At 37.8% G+C, this 23472-nt stretch overlaps 1 protein-coding gene and 1 long non-coding RNA gene across 2 annotated transcripts in view; one reads left to right on the forward strand and one right to left on the reverse strand.

Moving 5' to 3' along the window:
* LOC108717877 (ribosomal protein S6 kinase alpha-2) overlaps positions 1–23472 on the reverse strand; it is a 134826-nt gene that overhangs the window by 48945 nt on the left and 62409 nt on the right. Inside the window, exons 2-8 of the mRNA XM_018265295.2 lie at positions 18632–18748; positions 10977–11058; positions 5014–5094; positions 4075–4154; positions 3238–3344; positions 2423–2460; positions 2179–2321 (exon numbers count right to left, since the gene is read on the reverse strand). Of these exons, the coding sequence (XP_018120784.1) occupies positions 2179–2321; positions 2423–2460; positions 3238–3344; positions 4075–4154; positions 5014–5094; positions 10977–11058; positions 18632–18748 (648 nt within the window). The remainder of the gene's footprint in view (positions 1–2178; positions 2322–2422; positions 2461–3237; positions 3345–4074; positions 4155–5013; positions 5095–10976; positions 11059–18631; positions 18749–23472) is intronic.
* On the forward strand, positions 11288–12223 carry LOC108717878. Its single transcript, XR_001935914.2, has 2 exons — positions 11288–11869; positions 12115–12223. It is a non-coding gene; the product is annotated as an uncharacterized LOC108717878 (long non-coding RNA).

The following is a 23472-nucleotide window of genomic DNA, read 5'->3' on the forward strand; positions in this document are numbered from 1 at the left end:
AGTCTTTCTGTTCATCAGTCTATATATTCAGTATTAATCATGAGCATGAGGTGCATGACCTGCTTTTCTATCTACTGGGATAGGCAATAAATTGGGAACACAATTTATCTCTTCACAAGACAAAAAGTTTTATGTAATAATATAAAACAAATTTGCCCCATTTCATTAAGCCCCTAGCAACCAGCCAATTGCTTTCATAAACCTACAAAAAATGACATTAACATACTTATCACAGCTACTTAGGGGCAGATGTGAATTTTTGAATGAAAAAAATTTGAATTTCGAGCTATTTCTTGTGTACTTCGACAAAGGAATAGTCCAAATTTGATTTGAATTTGAAAAAAATTCAAAAATTTGAATATCAAAATGTATCATGTACTGTCTCTTTAAAAAATCGACACTGACCATTCGAATTGCTATTTTAGCCTATGGGGGACCTTCTAGAACCTATTTTGAGTCAATTGGTGGACTTTGAAAAATCTAAGTTTTTTTGGGAAAAACTTTGAATCGACTTTGATCGAATGTGCTATTCCTTCGATTTGTACGATTTGAATTTGGCCGAATAAGGACCTATTCGATCGAAAACTGACCTATTCAATCAAAAAAAAACTTTTGAAATTCGAAGTTTTTTCAATTCGAAATTCGACCCTTGATAAATACTGTATGCCCCCTAGTAGAAGTTATGGGTTGCTTCACAGGAAAAAGCATATGTCACAACTGGGGTAATTTACACCTCCCCTGGGCAGTACATGCCCCTTAGGCCTCATCCACAGAGCACTTCTACCAAGGCTAATGACTGCACTGTGAAACTTGCACTGAATTTAAAAATCCGGCACAAGGTTCACAACGCAGGTGGAAAGGACAGGGCGCCAATGCAGTCTGCATTCTCTACAATTCCCTATTGTTTGCTCTAAATGTCATGCAAAATAAGGGGCAGGAGGGCAGACTCCTTTGTGCCTCCCTTGCCCACCACTCAATGATGCCAATTAAAAACAGTATTGTATTTATGGGGGCATAAAGGGCATAGATGCTTCAATTTACCCAAAAGCAACTGAAGGGTTTTTACTTAAATTTTTCCTGAAAAACTGATTACAGGTTTTATTAATGGCTCTACAGTTAGAGTTGCCAACTTCATTTTATTTTCTATAAAAATAAATTACTATATATACACCTTCATTAATGTTAAATGGGACCTGTCAACCACACTTTAAAAGCTGTATAATAAAAGTATTTTCAAATTAAACATGAAATCCAAATTCTTTTTTTTATAAAAGCATACATACCTGTTGTAAAATCATTTTAAAATCTCAGCTGTCAATCATATATTGCCTGCCCCTCCTCAATGCCTTAGGCATAGAAGCGGGACAGGCACATACTTGCACTTTCCATTCAGCACTTACCATATGAGGTGAATTTTTGAATTGAAAAAATTTGAATTTCAAACTATTTTTGTGTACTTCGACTAGGGAATAGTCCAAATTCGATTTGAATTTGCAAAAAATTCAAAAATTCGAATATCGAAATGTATCATGTACTGTCTCTTTAAAAATTCTACTTCGACCATTCACCATCTAAAACTTGCCAAGTTGCTGTTTTAGCCTATGGGGGACCTCCTATAACCTATTTGAAGTTTTTTGGGAAAAACTTTGAATCACATTCGATCGAATGAGATATTCCTTCAATTCAAATTCTGCCGAATACAGACCAATTCGCTTGAAAACTGACCTATTCGATTTGATATTTTAATCGAATTTGGACTATTCCCTAAACTGAAATTAGCTTGAAATTCTAATTTAAAAATTAGATTTTTCAATTCGACCCTTGATAACTCTTCCCCTTAATGTTATAAATAAAATTCTAAATAACAATATAAAATAGAAATTATATTTATTAAAATATTGTTTTCAGGTGTGATAATATCCCCTTAAATTGCTTTCATTTTGACATTTCATAAGCTTTACGACATTATTATATAAGTAAGCTGTATGCAAATCTAAATTCAGTCTTGGTTTTAGAAGAAAACAGTATACCTGATAAATTATGTCATTATTGGAATTCTCCCATGTGAAAGATATAAAACTAAAGTACACAGACAAAAAAGATTAATTATTAAAAAGGAGCATGCAGGTATAGAATATGAGACCATTCATTTATACATATAGCAAAATAAAAATTTACCATGAGCACACCAAAAGACCACCAGTCAGCACTCTGTGTGTGACCTCTCCGATTCACAACCTCAGGAGCCATGTATTCTATTGTTCCACAAAAGGAATATGTCCTTTTATCATGATCAATGGATTCCTTGCTTAGTCCAAAATCTGTATTTAAAAATATGAAATGAAATAAATCAGACGGTTCTTTCCACAACAGAAATAGTACAATATGCATGGAGTCACAATGTAATTAATTGTATTACTACCTGTGACTTTGATGTGCCCTTCTTCATCTAAAAGAATGCTGAAAAAAACAACAAAGAAAGACACAAATTAAGAAATCAGTCATGCTCCAGTGCAGTGAATTATGGGGGCAACAAAGCCATGTTTTTTCCCATGATGCCCAGTTTTTTTCCAAAATTCCACATTCATTGCAGATGCAAAAGGGTGATTCTCTTGAAGCATGTATTCTGCACCTACCACCATTCAGATTCGCCAAAATAGATTGTAAATAATCCCTTTCCTTACTCTTTTCTAGGACTTGGAAATCCTGCAGAAATGCTAGTTATAAGGACTGTCACCATGTGTACAGTGTTTTAGATATCCAGTTAGAGTTTCATCAACACAAAATAACCATATAATTTGAGCCGTAAATTGGGATAGGGAGGTTTGCCTTTGGTTTTGTTCACATTTTCTGTACATGTCAGTGCTACTGTACAAGGCTCGTGCTACAAATGGGGCAAAATGCAACAAACACACAGCTGTCTGCTGTACTTGGCTTTATGAAGGAGAACATTTGACAAGGAACCACTCCTCATGCGGATACTCAGAAAGAAGAAAAGTACCTCTGGTATCATAGATCAACATGCTGCAAACATGGTTACACTAGCTCCTTGTCATTCCCCAGGAGAAGAGATATTGGTATACTTGGACTATTGAGAGGGACATGGATTCCCACCCTTGACTTAGTTGAAAAATCAACTTGGCCCAGCTCCGACAGTTAAATTGCCACCTTTACCGAAAATCTCTATCAATAATAGGGACCTAGGTATGGCATTATACAGTATTCAAATAAACATACTTCTCTGGTTTTAGATCTCTGTAAATAATTCCAAAGCTGTGCAGATGATCTAAAGCTAAGGCCAGTTCAGCTAAGTAAAATTTGACATCTTCTTCTGTAAACATCACCTAATAAGAGTAAAATGACAGAGTTAGAATTGCTGGTTACCTTGTCCATTCCTTGTTTGGTGATAATGCATAAATGGTAGTGACTCACTTCTACCCTTTAAATTTATCCAATTTTCTCTCTTCTTTCCATAATTCCACTGTATATTGGGTGCTTGTTGTGCTAGTATCTAGTGGGGGCTGTTTTACGAAGACATTTGTATCTACTTCACTTGGCTCAAGCCTGGTGCACCTAGTGATGTGCCTTATTGATGCACCCAACTGTGGAAAACCTAGGAATCACAGTTGCAGGGTGGATGTAGCTTAGAGAGCTGCAGGTTCACTAATACAGTGTAAATATTCTGCAGTGCTATAATCTTGATTGACTTTTGCATGTCAAATTTTATTGGATGGCTAACATTGTTTTGGAGTGAGACTTTTTTTCTTCCTTTAAAGTCTTTGGGGCATCATTTTCGAAGCGAAACTTGGCAATAATTTGGCTCATCACTAATTTTAACATCTTCAAATAGTTCAAGGGACCTCTGCCATTGACTTCTACATGAGAACAGTGAAATTAGAACTGTTTCCAGGGTCGAGGTGTGATAAATCTCACATTTAAATTCAAATTAGAGCTGTGAGTTTTGACCAAAAAAAAATATTGAAAATTCAAATTTACCATGTGAGTCTTATTAAATCTGCCCCTTAGTGTGTCCCAGCATATTTTGTTCTTCTTAGATTTCCTTTATGCACTTACTTCTTTGGAAAGTCTGGTAAAGAGGTCTCCTCCTCGTAGAAAATCTAGTATTAAGTATAACTTCCCTTCAGTCTGAAATGCTGCGGGGGAAGAAAGCATTTTATTGATACATTTATAAAGCATTTGTTTTTATAAATCCAGAGATATTTAATAATTGTATACACAACAATATATTATATTTTCTAAGACTGCAAAACTGAACACATGCAATGGCATTTATACTGAAATAAAATAAAAGGTATATACTGTAAATTACAGTTTAACTAGAGCAGTTATTTCATTACCTAAAGAATAAAGCTTGTATAAAAACAGCTGACAGAGTCACAAAGGCATACCAAACAACATATGTAAGAGAAGTGCTGGGCAGACAGTAGATGGTGTGATTAAAAATGACATGCACTAGCTGCAGGGGAAATGTGTGTTATTATAGCAAGTAAATTCTACAATAACACTAATTTCCCCAGGAGCTAGTGCATGTAATTTTTCATCATTGGTGAAATATACACACCATCTACTATCTGTCCAGCACTTTTCTTACACATAAAACACACACACACACACACACATATATATATATATATATATATATATATACAGTATAGAAGGCTTTGGCACACACTTCAGGAGTTAGAGACCTGGGTGCAATCCAGAAATAGCATATCCACGACATCCAGAAATAGCATATCCACGACATCCATGATGGAATAAATACTTTTATATTTCTTGAAGAAAATCCTGGTGTGCTTCAGCTTTTTTGTCGTATATATATATAATATATATATATATATATATATATATATATATATATATATATATATATATATATATATATATATATATATATATATATATATATATATATATATATATATATATATATATATATATATATATATATATATTGTATATACACAAGACAGTTTTGATTTTTGGGTTTACCGTAATGGAGCTTGACTATGAATGGATGGTTGACCTCTGCCAAGATGTCTCTCTCCATCCTTGACCTAACACGATCTCGTACTACAAGGTAAAAACAGAATTAGCTGAATTAGCTGAAGTGTAAAATGCTTAAAACTACTACACATTGAAGAATGTTAGCAGAATTTATCAATAGAAGTGTAATTGTATCCATTATTGTGCTTAGAAAACTAAATAGAAAACTGGCCTACAAAACAGTTAAAATCAGCAAAGGAAAATAAAAGATTGTAAATAACAAGTGTCATTGATGTTAATAGTATTTCCAGCTACCTGTGCTGGTAAAGGGAAGTAATATCATACTGAATGTTAGGTGCAAGTTAGTACTTGATCTTATATCTGGCAAACCACTGGCATTGTAACAGAAAAGGGCAACTGACACTAAAAGGTTTTTTTGTTGCTGGTTACATTTTTGTTAACACAGAGTTATAAGAACATTTAAGGAATATAATTGAGGTTGAAAGTCATTTGACACTTGGGGTTAAGAAAAACGGTTTACCATTTTCAAGACAAAATTGGCTTTCTATAAGCCTATTTTCACTGTATTCCTGATAAACTCAAAGAAGAATAAGAAACATTTGAGTTTGATTAACTCCAACACACCTAATTAACATTTTGGAGGGAGTAAGCAACATCTGCATTGGTTAGAAAATGAATTAATTTGAGTACACTACCATTTAGCCAAAGTATTCCTTTGAGTAAAGATCAATGAAAAGTCATCAACATTTGGATTTGTATAAAATAATAAGTTCTTCCCAGACCAATATTTACCGAACATCTTATAGAACAAAAACTATTTATTGCTTTCTTATCAGTGAATATTTTTAGTGGCTCAAACTTGCCTGTGTAACCAATAACTTAATAGAAATCTGATTAATGGTTTCACCTAAATCAGTTTGAAATGCTAATTCATGCAGATTGTGTAGGTAATAAAATGTATCATAGAACCTATACCATTAACAATCCACATTTTTCCTTAATTTGAAAAATGCTCTGGAATCTTCATCATTTATTTATATACCACCAGCACTTTACATTAATTTTTTTTTTTTTTTATTTAGAAATTTTTATTTTCTGTAAAACGTTGAAAAACATATCATTAGTACACGTATGATCATATAAGTTGTGATTCTAGGTACATTATCACAGATTGGCATGTTAAGTACTTAGGCATTTCTGAAAATATAACTCTGAGCAGCAAATAAACCTTCATAAGAATTAAGCAAGCAGATTGTTGTCTTTATTATCATTGCCTTCTCTCATGTAATCTGTGTCATGTGATCAGTGTTGCCTAATCCAACAATGGTGCTTTTCTATAATTCTCAGAGGGGAGAAGAGAAGAAAGGGGAAAGAGGTTAATGGGGGGAGGGACAGAGGGTGAATGCAGAGGAGCCAGGTCCATGAGTCAGTTCATTTCTGCCTGGGCTGTCTCAAATTCCGCCCAGGGGAGCCATAGTAACCCATTTTGGTAGTCTTTGCCCTGTAAATATGCTCTGATAGTTTCCATATTTCTTATCCATTTAACTTTGGTGAGGAGAGCTTGTTGGGTTGGCAGAGAGGTGCTCTTCCACTTGGCCGCCCTTAATGTTTTTGCTGCTGTAATTATATGTGTCGCTAGTTTATTTGATTCAGAAGTTCTCAATGTTTTAAGAGGCAGGCCCAGAAGAAATGACAGAGGCTCTGGCTCAATTTGTTGTTTGAAAATAGCTGACAAGGTGTGGGCTACCATTCTCCAGAAAGCTTTAACTATCTTGCAGGTCCACCACATGTGGTAGAATGTACCCCACTCTCCACATCCACCAAAACATTGCGGGGAGAGGGTGCTTTTGGATAGGTGGGCCAGTCTCGATATCTGAATATCAGTTTATAGGCCTTCTCCAGTATTATGGTACAGATTGATGTCTTACTAGCCTTCTCCCAGATCGTCTGCCACTTTTCGCTGTCAATCGTCTCCTGTACATCCACTTCCCATTTGGCCATATACTTTTGTGCTAGAGTGGTATTGTCTTCAGAGAGCCTATTGTATAGTCTTGAGATCAGGTGAGTAGATTGATTCGAAGAGTTGCACAAGAGTTCGAATTGCGAAGGGGCTGGAGGCGATGCATTACCTTGCAAGAAGGTATGAGATATAAAATGGCGTATTTGTAAGTAACAGAAGAGTTGGCTATTTGGCATCTGGAGGCTGTCTTTGAGGTCCTGAAAGGTACGTATCTCTCGCCCTTTGACTAAGGTAGTACATAGGTAAGCGTTATTTTCGGTCCAGGGAAGAAAGTCTCGTATTTCTACCCCTGGTGGAAACTTTTTGTTTCCCAGAAATGTGCAGTATATTGTGTTGCATTTGGATAAATGTAGTTTTCCCCTGTACTTGTCCCAGATTTGTAGTGAGTGTATCGTTGTAGGGGGAAGTTGGTCAGGAATATTCCTGTCTTTGTCAGGGATCCAAATGATGTGATTCAGTGCCAATGGAGCCAGACCCGCATTTTCGACATCTAGCCATGGCATAGTCGGAGTTCTATGCATAGCCACTATTTCAGATAATCTCGCTGCCATGTAATATCTAAATATATGTGGTACTCCTAATCCCCCAATGCTTTTTGGCTTCGTCATTATATCCAATTTGATTCTGGGACGTTTATTATCCCAAATGAATTGAGTGATAGCCTTTTGTAGGGAGTTAGCTGTTTTTTCTGAGAAATGTACTGGGAGGACTCTGAAAAGGTACAATATCCTAGGAAGTATTGTCATCTTCACTGCTGAAATGCAGCCGAACCAAGATACAGGGCCGGCCTTAGGCCTATTGGACCAATTGGGCCCAATAGGGCCCCGCACCTCTGGGGGCCCCGCACCAGAGGGCAGCACAGATAATATTTCCCCCAGCACATGATGCTGCCTGGCCTGCCCCCAACTTTGAGAGTCCAGCCCATCCCCAAATCCATAGGTCCAGCCCACCCCCAACTCTGATAAGCCAGCCTATCCCCCAACTCCATAGGTCTAGCCCGTCCCCAACTCTCATAGGCCCAGCTTTCCTCCAACCTTGATAGGCCCTGCCTGCCTCCAATCCAACCAAGCCTGCTCCCAAGCTCACTCTTACCTTGTCTGCCCCTTTCCTTTCTATTTTGTGCCTGTATGCCCTTATTTACCTAAATACTTGGTGTGTCAGTAGCCAGCAACACTTTGTCTAGGGGCCCCGCCAACATCGTCCCAATTGGGCCCCATATTTGATAGGACCAGTCCTGCCAAGATAGCCCATATTTGCTCCAAGTCTGTAAACTTGATTTCAAGGAAGCGAGTAATGGAACGTAGTTGTACTTTACATTAATTTATAATGAACAGGGATGTTGCAAAAATGTAACAAAATATTGCTAACATTTTAAAATAAAAACCTGGGACTTGTTAGACCACACCTTTCTCAAACACTTCCCAATCAAACTCCATTCCCCCACATTCCATATACAATAGAGCCAGGGCTGGATTTCGCGAAGCGGCACCCCAAGGTCACCTGGTCCTAGTGCCGGGCGCTTCTTGCGTGCACGCCCCCCCCCAGGCCACCACCTAGCACTGTCCCATTAGCATACCCTCCCTGCTCATACAAGCACGCTCTCAAGCACCGGAGCACTGGTGTACATTTTGTTGTAAAACTTCTAGCTCACATCATCTTGTCAAATTTTACCTTTCTAAGCATGGGTCTTTTGCCTAGCCACAAATCCGGGCCTGGATAGAGCACGTATAAAGAGCAGCTTTGAGGGTTATGTATTAGATGGTGCAAAGTATACTACAAGTCGTTTCACCTACAGTTACCAGTCAGCAGGTGGTATGTACTGGTCAAATGTCTAAAAGCAAATACTAGGAAGAAGAGTAGCAAATCGCTTTATACTTATCTCAAATAGATATATATTATATTACATATATATTATGCCATGTATAAGCAGTAAAGGCAAGTATATATTGTGCATTAGTCCAAGAACAGCATAAAACAAGAATTTATTTAGGAAATTAATAGTATAAAGTGGTCTTTAAGAACAGGAAATCCATTGTGTGTATAGTATGCCTCAGGAAATAATGATTAGAATAATACTGAATAAAGATTATTGCAAGATGATACTTTTCATATGTTCATGTAATCTAGGCCTTACTGTGTCCATGCAAGGTGTAACCAATGAGGGAGGCGTTACTCATCCCTACCCTTACTTCACATCCAACAAGGTAGAAAAATATTTAAAATATCAGCCGGATATTAAAGGACTTCTTACCTTCAAATTTTCCCCTGCCTCTAGTATTTGTGTGTGTGGGGGGGGGAATTATTATAAAATTAATGTTGTGTCATTTTAGACCCTTGTCAGCATATTTTTTTTCTTTATAATTAATTATATAGATGCAAATAATTGATTTTCTCTGATGCTTTCTTTTCCCCTGAGGTTAGGGTTGGAACCTTTATTTCTCCCTTATACCGGCCTTTGCGGGGCAAGTTGTAAAGTCATGCAGGGTGGGACTATGATGTACAGGGGCGGGAAAAGGGTGGGTAAGTTGGGGAAAGTTGAATGGGTCAGGAAAATGTGAGAGTAAGTATGGCAACTGGGTAGGAAAGTTGGTGTGCCTGTGGTAGAACTGGAGATCGGCAGCAAATAGGGGAAAGGGAGGAATTTATAGGGCATTTTAAATTTACCAGCAAGTATATTGCAGGTCAGTTTATAATACCAGCCCCAGTTTTAGCTGGTGATTTACCTGCTAGACTGGTCAAATACTGTACCTTTCAGGTGGGAACCGTACCTGAGGTGTTTTTGGCTCAGCTTATAATTTTAGTCCTGTCTAGGTTGTTACTGCCTCTCAGATTTATTGGTCACAAAATATCAATTATTGGGATGGAGGTTCTGCATTAACAAGTAACAAACTTTCACATAACACACATCCTAGGTCTTCTGTCTCCAATTGCTTTCATAGTGGCTGAGTTTTCCCTGAGACTTCTCTGCTTAGCATGAATGGATCTGGAGTAGCTGGAGGTCAAGAGGAATATTTCTACTCCTAACTTCTGAGGCAGCTCCTCCTCAAACATGGAAAGTAGGATAGGGATGATGTGAGGAACTTACACATGTGGTGTAAGTGGTGGGAGTGGAAATAGGAGGGTTTACATACAAGGAAGTAAACACCTTGTAATATGAACTTGGTCACTAGGTGGCAACATATGTATGCATGTAAACAATTTACATTTTACACAAAATACAATAGCTAACTATTGGGGTAGCACACTAGGACCACCATTTCTTATTGAGAAGTGAGATAGGGGTGTGTAAGGTGGGACATTCACCCAAAAATAGAATGGTTTGTATTTTTTTTTTATTTTTTTTGTAATGCAGAGATTTTTCCACTTTAGACAGCCAAACTCACTGAAGAGACCTGTCTTTTTTAAAACTAAAACGCCAATTATTCTCTGTGCACTAGAGCATTACACAAGACTATAAGCTCAAAAATGCCTGAAGTGAAGAAACAAATGACTGCAAAGCAATGATACTGATACTGAGATCATGGCTCTTTTCATGACTGCTGAAAGCAATTTTATTTTTTTTCTTTATTTATCCACCACCGATCTCAAGTTGATCATTACCTAAATCAGTCCTATTGGCAGCCTTCACAATCAAGTTTTTTTTTCTTTTTCTTTATATGTTTATCAGTAACAACTTTAAGACTTTAAGCTTTGGGGTTTTTTGAGTGATATTTTAGTGATTTCTGGAGGGATCATAAAAAGCAATTTGTGTAGTGAAATGCCCTAAATGGGGTTGCCACCTCACCCCTTCAAATTTCAGCCACATGTGCATTCAGTATGTGGCCAGTACTAAAGCCCTAGATTAACTCCTAGCTTAACCTTTTAAAAAAATAATACATAGATTTATATCAGTGCAATAGGTCTGTACATTGTATGTTGTAAAACTCACCTTTGAGAGTAGCTTTTCTTAAAACCTTCATAGCATAAAGCTGCCCTGAATCAGACCCTTTAACCTTCCTGACAAGAAAAACCTGTTGGAATATAGAGAATGCTTAATCAGATACACAAATAAAATGGGTATGCAATAAAATGACTATTCTGTTATGTGTCTGAAATTGTAAAGTTATACTATAATATAATATATTAGCAATAGCAACTATATTTCACCGTGGCAAAATTCTTATGCCAATGTAGAGACCCATAGAGTTAATAGCTCCTATTAATTTTAAATAGTGTTTTAGTGTTTGGAAAGGGGCGACATTTCCGCTTTGGCCTTCATTATGCATAATCTAGGTGGGTGGGCCTGGGATCAACACTGCCCAGTAAAGCTGTTCTGCATAACTCCTTTAGTGAAAGTCAGAGAACAAGGAGTCTATGAATGAGGTGTAGTCAGTACAGGGTTAGTTACTGATATAGCACAGTCTAGGAATGTGAGACAGGTATACCTAAAAAGAGCAGCCTGTGCTCCAACAAGGATTGATAGCTGGAGGTAGCTCTCCCCCTAGACTTGGCTAGCCTAACTGAAGGGACCACAGTACTGAAGAGAGATGCAGTGTTCTGCCCCACATCAAGGGTTGAAGAATCATTACTACTTCAACAAGCTAGAATCTGTATAGCTAGTTACGTAACAGCGCCATCTAGCGGCAGTAGAAATCCACTGCAACCTATGTTTCTTACATTTGTATAAATAAAGTTCTTAATTATGCAACTACAGTGCATTGTGGGTAGCTAGTGCATTCTGGGAAGGAGAAGGGAGCCACCATACTGTCTACAGCACATTTGTATAGCTCTCCTAGCATTCCTGCTTCTTAAATCTCCACTACCCCACAGCCAGCATATCTGGTAAGAATTATACAAGTCTCAGGATAGTCTGTTCTTTAGTGATGTTTTATAGTTCTAATCTGCACTTAGTAGTTGTTACTCTAGTAGATAGCCAGTCATGCGGCCTTATAGGTCGTCAGCCATCTTCAACATGTGCTTAGTGCTATGTAATATGTTCAGACATGCTGATTTAGAATGAATGCTGCTGTATATGTTATTCATATGTTTTTGCTATATACTTATACAAACCATTTGTATCTTTATAGTTTTACCACGCGAACATGCATCGACACACATACATCGATGCTCCTGTTTACTAATTGCAACTGACCACTTACAGTCAAACAACCTGTTATCAATAAACAAGTTAGATTACAAGACGGTCTGCTTATTTGGAAGACAGGGATGGTTAAGCTGAATGTTGGATTGCACACTGTGAGAACGTGTATGAAGGCAGAATATGCAGGATTCATATTCTTCTCCTTTATCCATTTTTGTAGTAGAGAATATGGGCCACATGGGCTATAATACCTAGATGGTGAACCTTAAACCTACCAAGCTCATCTTCCACAGCTGTGACACACAAATGATGCTCTGCCTTGAATGTCCCTGAACTTGATCTGTAATACCTTATTTGGATCTGTGAGTAGGCCTGTGGCACTTTGACAATAAAGCCTTTGTCCTGTTTTGTTCGTAAGAACCTCTGGCATCTTCTATCTTTATGGTTATACAACAGCAAGAAAGGTGTAGTTGCACAACACCTTCATTCTTCCACCTTGCAAAGGCTTATTCTGAGTTAAATGTAATCCATGTTCTATTTTAACTAGTTGGACATGGCCTGTTTTTGTTTAGCCAAAATAGGGTTACATCAATATACTTAATTTTCTTACAACAATGCAATAATGATTATGGCATCCAGGCAATTATGTGACACAACAATTGTCTACAGTCACAGTTCCATCTTAATTAGTTAATAAGCAGAAGAAAAAGCAGTATTTGTTAGTCTATTTCTATTTTCTGGTTCTGAATCTTAAACCAATGTAACAGAGGTTTGTTCTCTTCCAGGTCTGAAAATAAGCTGGCTTCTGCTACATCCTTTTAAGAGGGGGATGGGGGGAAACATATTTTAGTGCAATTGCAAAAATTTTTTTTTTTGCATTCATCTGCAAAAAATGTCATTCAAATACCTGACATTTTAAAACAATTTTGAACTTTTTTGCTGCATGTCTCCCCAAAAAAATCTGAAAGTTAAATAAATGTGCCCCTAAGAATTTGCAGTTCAGAGAAAAAGGGATAGACAGTAACATCAATTACAAATAACCTGAACATCAGTGACAATGTTTAACTTACATTGAAGTTGCTTGGCATTACAAATGCAAAAAAATTTATTATGGTGGTAAAAATCTATTTTAAAGGGCAAGGATTGAATGGAACAAACAGGTTTTGTACCCAACATGCACATTTTTTCTCCGGAATTCTAGTGTAATACTGCCCCCCGCCAATCATATGCAAGGTTTTATTGCCAAAGTAGCAAAAATATGTTCTGATTAGAAAACTGATTTATTATTATGTATACACCTTTTGATTGCCTGTAATTAAACTGCTGTAACATTGAGTGCCTATAGACAACATGCAAATGATGCTCTTAAGGCTCATTGCAAGGAACACAAGTAGGAGCAAGTGATTTGGTTTTTTAATGGGTGCACTTCTGTACCCATTTTTATACATAGTATTGTAACTAGAATAAGCAAATGAGTGATTTGGTGACTTTGCTGATTGTCCCAACAGTGTTAATTTTTATAGTGGAGGCACATTTATAAATACGTAAAACTCTAAGTAGCACAAAAATAAATTATATACAAGTGAATTTGTGTAATTTAACTAATATTGGTGATATTAGTAATTTTGGCTTTTGAGAGAAATTTGAAAATTCTAAACTGCCCTTTTGTTGAAATATGTTTTAAAGCATTAAAATGTTATTCCTTTTCAAAATGGCAAAAAGTGGCATTGCTGTAAAAATAGCCCTCATTATTCTTATTGCTAGCATACGAAATGTTCACCATGGATGAATACTTCAATGAAACATTTCATACAATCAGACAATCATACAATTAAATGCTTCAATCACATGGCTGGCTAGTGTCCAGTGACATTCTTGTCAATATGTTAGCAAGTTGCAGTAAAGGTTTCTGCATGATTTGGCCATACACTTGCAAAAATCAGCTTTGGCAAAGTGCATGCACGATGCAATCATGTTCTCATTTTGTGTGATGGTGATGATGTTGCTTCTGCCAGGACATCTATAAGAGCATTAACATCAGATGCACTAGAAGCAAAACTGCTAAGGGGGCCTTAGAATAAAGGGCATATCTAGGCTGGTTGACTGATGATAATTCCAGGATTCCCTTGCACGCAACTGCATGCTATTCATTAGATTTTAGTGTTTTGTAGATGTGATTGCATTTGTAATTGAGCCCTAATATTGTATTAGGCACAAAATCAGTATAACTTGTCTTTTCAGGTAAGCCTGGCTAAAGCTGGCCATAAATGCAAGGATCGATCATACGGATCGAGGATTCATACGATTTTCGGACCGTGTGTGGAGAGTCCCGACATTTTTTGTCCGGCAGAGATTGGTCGTTTGGTCGATCGGACAGGTTAGAAAATTTCTGTCGGCTGTCGATAATATCTCTGCATGTATTGCCGATCGTACGATTTCCAGAGGGAGACTGTAACTTAGCTTTGTTGGATATAACTATCGTACGATTGCTGTCAGCGTCAGGGGCAGAACATCGGCTGATCTGTTCTTTAACTACTTTATTTGATCTGAATGGTAAGACTTTGATCTGAATGGTTAGTGGCAGGGAGATGGGAAAAGTCTGATGGTATGTTGATTCGTACGATCAGATCTTTGCGTCTGTGGCCATCTTAAATCTCAACAAAGTCTTCTTAGAGATTGTGGGTTTTGTTATTCACTCAACCAAAATCTTTGTTAACATTTATTTTTGAAAGAGAAATATTGGCTTCTGCACAACTTTTTCTGACATATATGTTAATGTCACACATCCTCCAGTGAAAAAACACCAATGAACAAAACACAAGGGTAAAGGAAATCAATTGTCTTGGATAGTCTGTTTGCTTTTAGATTAGTGGCATTAAAATTTGTTAATTTTTCTCAATCCTCATCTTTATAAACTTTTGAAAAAGCAATATTTTTAGGGTTAGTTTTCCTTTGTTTTGCAATTGCCTGGCCCCTTTTTTTAGTTATAGCTAATCTGATTAGCATTGTACTTTTTAATATTCTTTTTTTGTCACTATATTAACAGAGAGTAAATAAACGTTATTCATCAGGTAATGTCATTAACGAATATTTTTTACTAAGATCAGTGATCAGTGTCAGACTGGCCCATCTGTGGGCCCAGGTGTCAGTGGGCCCCTCATGCTGCTAAACATTTAGCCTGTTTCATGGCCATTTCCTATTTCTTAGAGAACAAAGAGGCTAAATAGATGCAATAATAGATTATAGTACTGTAGTATAGTAACGCTATAGTAAACTTAGTGGCAACGTTCTCTAACTATGAGCTTTACCCCAATACTTTGCTCCAGATGAGACCTTAATTCCCAGGTGTTGAGCCCTCGCAACAGTGTGGAGGCAGGGTATTATACCGCTGTAATAAAGTGCTTAACACAATAATTAGTTGCCAGTGGTTCTTGAAACCAGAGAACATATTTATTAAACAGAATAAGGATGAGCAGGAATATAGAGCAACAGTGGATAGGCACATACTCCCACCACCAACGGTCAGTAGAAGCAGCAATGAAGGTACACCCAGCTTTCAGCCTTCACACTAAGTGGAACCTAAGGGAATCACTACATCCCTAAGTCTGTACATCTATTCCCTACTCTGGCCAATTAGTACCCGGGACCTTAATCCCACTAAAACTCCTTGGCAGAGCCTCAGGCTCCTCAGCTAAATAGCCTGACTCTCTGTCACTTCTAGAGTGACCTATTACAGTAGGTAGCCTATCCTTGCTAGGCCTGATTTGTCTAGGTTCCACTTTCTCCTTCCTGCCTGCTGATGGTATTCTTTGTAATACCCATTTTGACCTTGTGTAAGACAAAACTCAGTAAAGGAAAACCTTTAGTAATTGTCAGGCAATTTATTCAGTACAATATAACATAACAGTTTTGTCTGGGTAAGCTGTTGGAGTAACACACGGAATGTCACCCAAGGACTTACCAAAGACACACCTCTTGGTCCAAGTGTTATATAGCTTTCAGAAGGCATTTACAGTAATTGTGACCAGGGGTACACGGAAATACCATAAATGGTCTGGCGAGGAAACTTACTGACATATACATTCTTGCAAGATGTGCAGTTTTGCAACATAAGAATTTTTCTGGTCCCAAATGCCTCAGCTGGTGTCTAGTAATTTCAGACAGGATGGCAATATCAGCTATTGAGCAACACTTCTGCAAAAGGGCCTCAAGAGAAATGCTGACAATCTGGTTTCTAATAGCAGAAAGAAGATTATTTATTACTATGGCCTAGTATCAGTTATTTGAGTGACCACTGTCCACAGTAGACCATTTGCCCTATAGTCTACCCTGTCTTGGGCCATTGGCATTGTCGCGCCAGAGCGTATGGGGGACTCAGATAATAGATATATCACTATATTACACTCTTGACACTAGCCATTTGTCCATAAAAATATAAACACTGCTCAGGTAAGGAGATGAACAAAAATGGCCCTGAACACATGGCTGCTTAGGCTTATATAGTATAGCACAGGACCATCTACCAGACACGTGTTGAACTATAGGGGACATAGCTAACTGTAGGATCAGGAAACAGCTCCCCCTCATTACTGTGTTTTAGGACCCCCTTTGGGAGTCTATGCCACCAGGACATTGCCTGTTAAATAATACTCATGACTATTTGCCAGTCCCCTAAAGTATGTAAAGAAAAGCGACTAGGAGAATAGAGTTTGAGTGAGGAGAGGAAAAATAATAGTACTGAGAGTGGGCCCCTGATCTAAGGTTTTTTGGTGGGCCCCTGGTCTAAGGTTTTTTGGTAGGCCCCTGGTCTTACTGCATGAGAATCCAGTGCCTTCCACATGGGCAGGCAATGGAGCCAAAGATATACTTAATGGAAGGAGCATTAAGGACATAACTGGATTTAGTCAGACAGGCTGGGTTAGAAGCAGAAAAGAACTGTCGGATAGTAAGACAAACAAGCAGGAGTCAAACCAGGGAGTCAACACAAGGGACAAGACCAGGGAAGCAGGAATAGTAGTAGCAGATATCAGATAACCTAGGAGCAAGCAAGCTTCATCTCAGGCAGTGAATATGTACAGAGCAGTGAATTGTAGAAGCAGATTGATGGGTAAATCTGAGCACCTGTGGCCAGACTGACAATAGCTGAACCTGAAAACTCAAGATACCAAAGGATACCAAAGGGAATAAACCAGTAGAATTCTGTAGCGACATGTGAAAAGTTAATCTGACATCTGTTGAACTAGTTTTTTTAACTGCAGTGACTTAAATAAGCATTTCCATTAAAACATTACTGCGTTGGTTTACAAGCACAAGGAAGCAGACATGCAGGGTCTGAAAATCTTTGTTGTTCAGCATTTCCAGTGCTTGTCGTCAAAGTGACACCGAATTCCTGATTGTTTAGGTTCACGTAAACTGCGTCAATTGATGCAGGCCATTTTAGAAAGCCTTTAGCTACTGCTACACATGCATCAAAAGTCGCACAGCAAGGGATTCGCAAGAGGAGGCAAGAAAAGCTACTGTATTTGTGCCACTAATAAGTACAAGGCTTTATTCTCAAGTACCTTTAAAGTAACTTTTTTTTTTACAATGACTGCGCTTTAAGTTACGTGACTGCAACTTGCAGGTCATATATGATTCTTATGAATTTTTAATAAACTACCAGTTTTACTTAATAATCATTGTGTTTCTAATCTCTGATGTACTTTTCACTTTATGTAAAGAAGACAATTGCGCTTGAGACAAGTAGAAACTCATGCAAACAGTCACAGAGAGATATGAGGCAAATTGAGACAATGTGAGATAGAGAGATGAACTGTCAGTAAGATGAGATACAGTATATACAGATATAGTATTTACCACTCACTGGGTAACATACAGAAAGCCAAGCGTTATTGGAAAGCCTTGATTCCCTCTGGTGTTCCATCAAGCCACCATTAATTAATTGAATCATGGGATATGGAAATCAAAGGCTGAAATCCAATTCTCAAAACAGCAAACTTGAAAAAAAGGGCCTTTGCTGCCCGAAACATGTCGTGTGGACGCACAATAAAGCACTGATTAGCAGGTATTCTGCTGTTTGCCTTTGATTTCCATATCCCATGATTCAATTAATTCCAGTGGTGGCTTGACGGAACACCAGAGGGAATCAAGGCTTTCCAATAATGCTTGGCTTTCTGTGTGTTACCCTGTGAGTGGTAAATACTATATCTGTATATACTGTATCTCATCTTACTGACAGTTCATCTCTCTATCTCACATTGTCTCAATTTGCCTCATATCTCTCTGTGACTGTTTGCATGAGTTTCTACTTGTCTCACGCGCAATTGTCTTCTTCTTTACATAAAGTGAAAAGTACATCAGAGATTACAGAGATGTCACTAAATGGAGGAGTCCAGAAGAGTTCCTCTAAATGTGAGTGTGTCAGTAACAGGTGTTTCACAATAGGAAACAGAGACTTACTAAAAAAACCTGAATGGTGTTTTATTTACAAATTGCCTTCTCACCTTGCCATAGGAGCCTTGGCCAAGTACTTTCAACAATTCAAACTGTGATGGCTCAGCTTTTTCAAACCCTTCTTTCACGTGGTGACTAATATCTATCTCCTTCACTATTCCTTCATCCTGCAAAGCAAAATGCACAGTTTAAGGTTCAACCACTGATACCCATGAATTACAAGTTCTGTTAATTCATGCATTCATGCATAATGTATATATTCATGCATATATTTCTTGATAGATATATACGATGGATAAATGTGGGGCTCATTTATAAAACACTGGGCAAATTTGCACATGGGCAGTAATCCATAGCATCAATGGGTTTTTTTTTCCAGTCACTGCAGGTTGAACAGTTAAATCAAACATTTGATGGGTTGCCATGGGTGCATTAAAAGAAATACTGTAAATATAAATGTACCTGAAAAACATGAATGGTGTTTTAATCAAAATCTAGTGTTCAAAGATTAGTCATATTTACACATTAATGTGGCACCACAAGCTACTCAAAACTGTTTCTTCAACTAGGTAAAAGAACTTTTTGACTTTGTTTCTTTCTGCACATTGCAAAAGAACATCTACTGCAAGTTCATTCACCTTCCTTTAATCCAACCCTCCTTTCAGAGCTTAAAGTGATTCTGTCATGAGAAAACATGTTTTTACAAAATACATCTGTTGGACCCTCCAACGGAATCTTGCATTGAAATACATTTTTTAAAAGTAATATATTTAATTTTGAAATTTGACATAGGGCTAAACATGTCAGTTTCCCAGGTACCCCCAGTCATGTGACTTGTGATTTGATAAACTTCTACTCTTTACTGCAGTGATCCCCAACCAGTAGGTTGTGAGCAACAGGTTGCTCTCCAACCCCTTGGATGTTGCTTTCAGTGGCCTCAGAGCAGGTGCTTCTTTTTGAATTCTAGGCTTGGGGGGAAGTTTTGATTGCATAACACCATTTGTCCTACCAAAGAGGCTCCTGTAGGCTGCCAGTCCACATAGGGGCTACCAATAGTCAATCACAACCCTTATTTAGCACCACCTAGTAACATTTTTCATGCTTGTGTTGCTCCCGAACGTTTTTTACTTCTGAAAGTTGCTCATGGGTGAAAAAGGTTGGGGACCCCTGGGTTACTGCAAGTTGTAGTGATATCACCACCGTCCCTTACCCCCCAGCAGCCTTCAGCAGAACAATGGGAAGGTTTCAGCAACCTGACACCTGCATTGCAACTCCTTCAGTTATATGTGCTGGTAATTTCTGAAAGCACATGACCAGGCAAAATTAATTGAGATGGCTGCCTACACACCAACATAACATCTAAAAAAATACATAAATACATAATACATAAAATGTTAAATGGTAGAATAAATGACATGCAGTGTACACAATACACTACTAAAAACTACCATAAAATGATGTCAGAATCCTTTTAATGTTATCTCAGGTATTGTCTTTCAAATAGTAAAAAGTCCCCCTTCATAACCAAGCCAAGCCTACAGCTTTTTTTCCATTTCAGAGTTTCTTGAAATGTATATTTAAATGCATATTCAAAGGTGTATTCAAATGTGTTGCCATGATATGTCATTGCCATGAACACCATTATAATGGTAGAATGTTCAATGAAGAGTATAGGCATTGAAATGGTTACCATGAAAAAGGCTGTCATAGAGACAGTTCCCATAGCAACTGTTGCCATAGAGTGATCATGGGCATAGAATACCTTACAAAATTATATCATTAAAAGTAAGGGAAATTTAGGCCATGGCCCTAAACCTTCCTGTCCATGTCCAGCTATTCTTAGACTGAAAGCCATTGCATTGTCTATTAAACACAATCTTTTTGGGACTGTTTCACTGTGAAAAGGGACAACAGGACTACAGTGAAACTGATTCAGTACCCTGAATTGTGGTCCCACTAATTTATAATGCATTTCAATAGAAATAGCATTTCCCTGATTTTAAGGAATGTTTTACTGGATTTTATATTAAAATTATGTCCTGATGTACCCAAAACTGCTTTTTTTCCTATATGAATGTTATTTGTGAAATAAAGAGGTTTAAAATACTAACCGTATGAATAATTTTTTTTGCCATGGTTCTGCCTGTAAATTGTCAATGCCAATTAGTCTGCCCCTTATACAGTCCTGCACCAATCACTTATTGCTTTAGGTTGTGTATGTGACTGACAGAGAGTCTTGCACATGCCCACCATAGTGTAACATTAACACTGCATTGCTTAACCCTTATTAACACAGTAAATATTGTATCTCAAAGTAAATCAGACTCATGTTGTTTGCTGTGGTTCTGTTCAATAATGCAGACTGTGCAGGTCCACTCAGAGCTGCTGTTTAATCATGCTGCAGTGCAGATCTCAGAATACATAACATGGCTGTCACAGCTTTATCACTTCCTGTGCTAGGAATACAAAACACATCCTGTGCTAATATATGGTCTGCCACTAGGTGACAGCATAACCCCTTAACATCTCCCTTTTCTAACTGTATAATCCAACATATTTAAACAATATTTCAAGCCTTCAAGTAGTAACGTTATTTGCCCTACTGTACTTAAATAATATGCACATATGTAACTTTTTTCAAAGATAACCAAACATGACTGTTTGAAAACTATTTAACCCTTTAAGTGCCAGCAGAATTTCACATTTTGGTTACGCGAAATGCCAGCCATTTTTTAAACATTTGTGCTCTCTCACTTTAGGGGCATTTTCTGAGGGGAAACCTATAGTTTACCTAGGAAAACTATACATTGTTTTTTTCAGGAGAAACTGAGCTTTTTAAATGTGCCTGAGTTTTCATCTATTTCCACCTCTGCAAAAAGATTTTTAGCGCTAAATACAAAAAATATTCAATATATGAATTTATACCAGAAAAATATTTCATTTTACGAATGAAAATCCAACTGATTTGGAAAGCCTCATATCTCTCGAACGTGCCAATACCAGATATGTATAGTTATAGGCAGATTTAGGACTTCTGTACAGCAAAAACTGTCGGCAGTATATTACCGAAGGCAGAAAATGGCATACTTCAGATTCCAAGGCCACAAAATCCTGAAACATTAGGTTTACCCCAGAAACCCATATATTTTTGAAAAGTACACATTCTGCTGATTCCAAAATGGGTAACTATGTCTCTCTACTCCTAACTACCAAACATCAAAGCTTGTCTGAGCGTAGTGGTTTTTATAAAAATGTATCAAAATTCTGAAAAATCACTTCAAAGGTTTTATTTTGCTGCTCCGCATATCCCACTCTGTAATAGGTACCAAGAAAAAGCACCCTGAATATGATTGTCAGGGGTCCACTGAACAGTTCGATGCCCATTGTGCATAGCTTTACCAATTTATCTGGCATTTACAGACCCCAATATGAAGTTAGCACATACAAATTGTCCAGGACTTTACTTCAGCTACTGAAAAATCAACACATTGACTGCATTTTTTGTGGGGTAAAAACACAAAAATATATGTTTACCCCCAAAAACCCTATATTTTTGGAAAGTACACATTCTACCGAATCTAAAATGGGTACCCATGCCTTTCTGCTCCAAACGACCGAATCGCAAGGCTTTCCCAAAATTGACGGTTTTGGTGAAATATCTGAAAATCGCCTCAAAGCTTCAACTTTCCAGCACCCTATCGCCCATGAATCATTACTTACCAAGAAAACGCACCCTAAATATTATTGCCAGGGGTCCACTGAACAATTTGGTGCCCATGGTGCATAGGTTTACCAAAGTATCAGGCATTTAGAGGCCCCAAAATGAAGTTAGCGCATACAAATAGTCCTGTGGGTAACTTCAGCTAATGAAAAATCAACACATTGACTGCATTTTTTGTGGGGTAAAAACACAGAAATATAGGTTTACCCCCCAAAACCATATATTTTTGGAAAGTACACATTCTACCGAATCTAAAATGGGTACCCATGCCTTTCTGCTCCAAACGACCGAGTCGCAAGGCTTTCCCAAAATTGACGGTTTTGGTGAAATATCTGAAAATCGCCTCAAAGCTTCAACTTTCCAGCACCCTATCGCCCATGAATCATTACTTACCAAGAAAACGCACCCTAAATATTATTGCCAGGGGTCCACTGAACAATTTGGTGCCCATGGTGCATAGGTTTACCAAAGTATCAGGCATTTAGAGGCCCCAAAATGAAGTTAGCGCATACAAATAGTCCTGTGGGTAACTTCAGCTAATGAAAAATCAACACATTGACTGCATTTTTTGTGGGGTAAAAACACAGAAATATAGGTTTACCCCCAAAACCATATATTTTTGGAAAGTACACATTCTACCGAATCTAAAATGGGTACCCATGCCTTTCTGCTCCAAACGACCGAGTCGCAAGGCTTTCCCAAAATTGACGGTTTTGGTGAAATATCTGAAAATCGCCTCAAAGCTTCAACTTTCCAGCACCCTATCGCCCATGAATCATTACTTACCAAGAAAACGCACCCTAAATATTAATCCAGGGGTCCACTGAACAATTTGGTGCCCATGGTGCATAGGTTTACCAAAGTATCAGGCATTTAGAGGCCCCAAAATGAAGTTAGCGCATACAAATAGTCCTGTGGGTAACTTCAGCTAATGAAAAATCAACACATTGACTGCATTTTTTGTGGGGTAAAAACACAGAAATATAGGTTTACCCCCCAAAACCATATATTTTTGGAAAGTACACATTCTACCGAATCTAAAATGGGTACCCATGCCTTTCTGCTCCAAACTACTGAGTCGCAAGGCTTTTCCAAATTTGTCGGTTTTGGTGAAATATCTGAAAATTGCCTCAAAGCTTCAACTTTCCAGCACCATATCACCCATGAATC

The sequence above is a fragment of the Xenopus laevis genome, chromosome 5S (genome assembly GCF_017654675.1).
Source record: "Xenopus laevis strain J_2021 chromosome 5S, Xenopus_laevis_v10.1, whole genome shotgun sequence".
Classification (NCBI taxonomy): Eukaryota; Metazoa; Chordata; class Amphibia; order Anura; family Pipidae; genus Xenopus; species Xenopus laevis.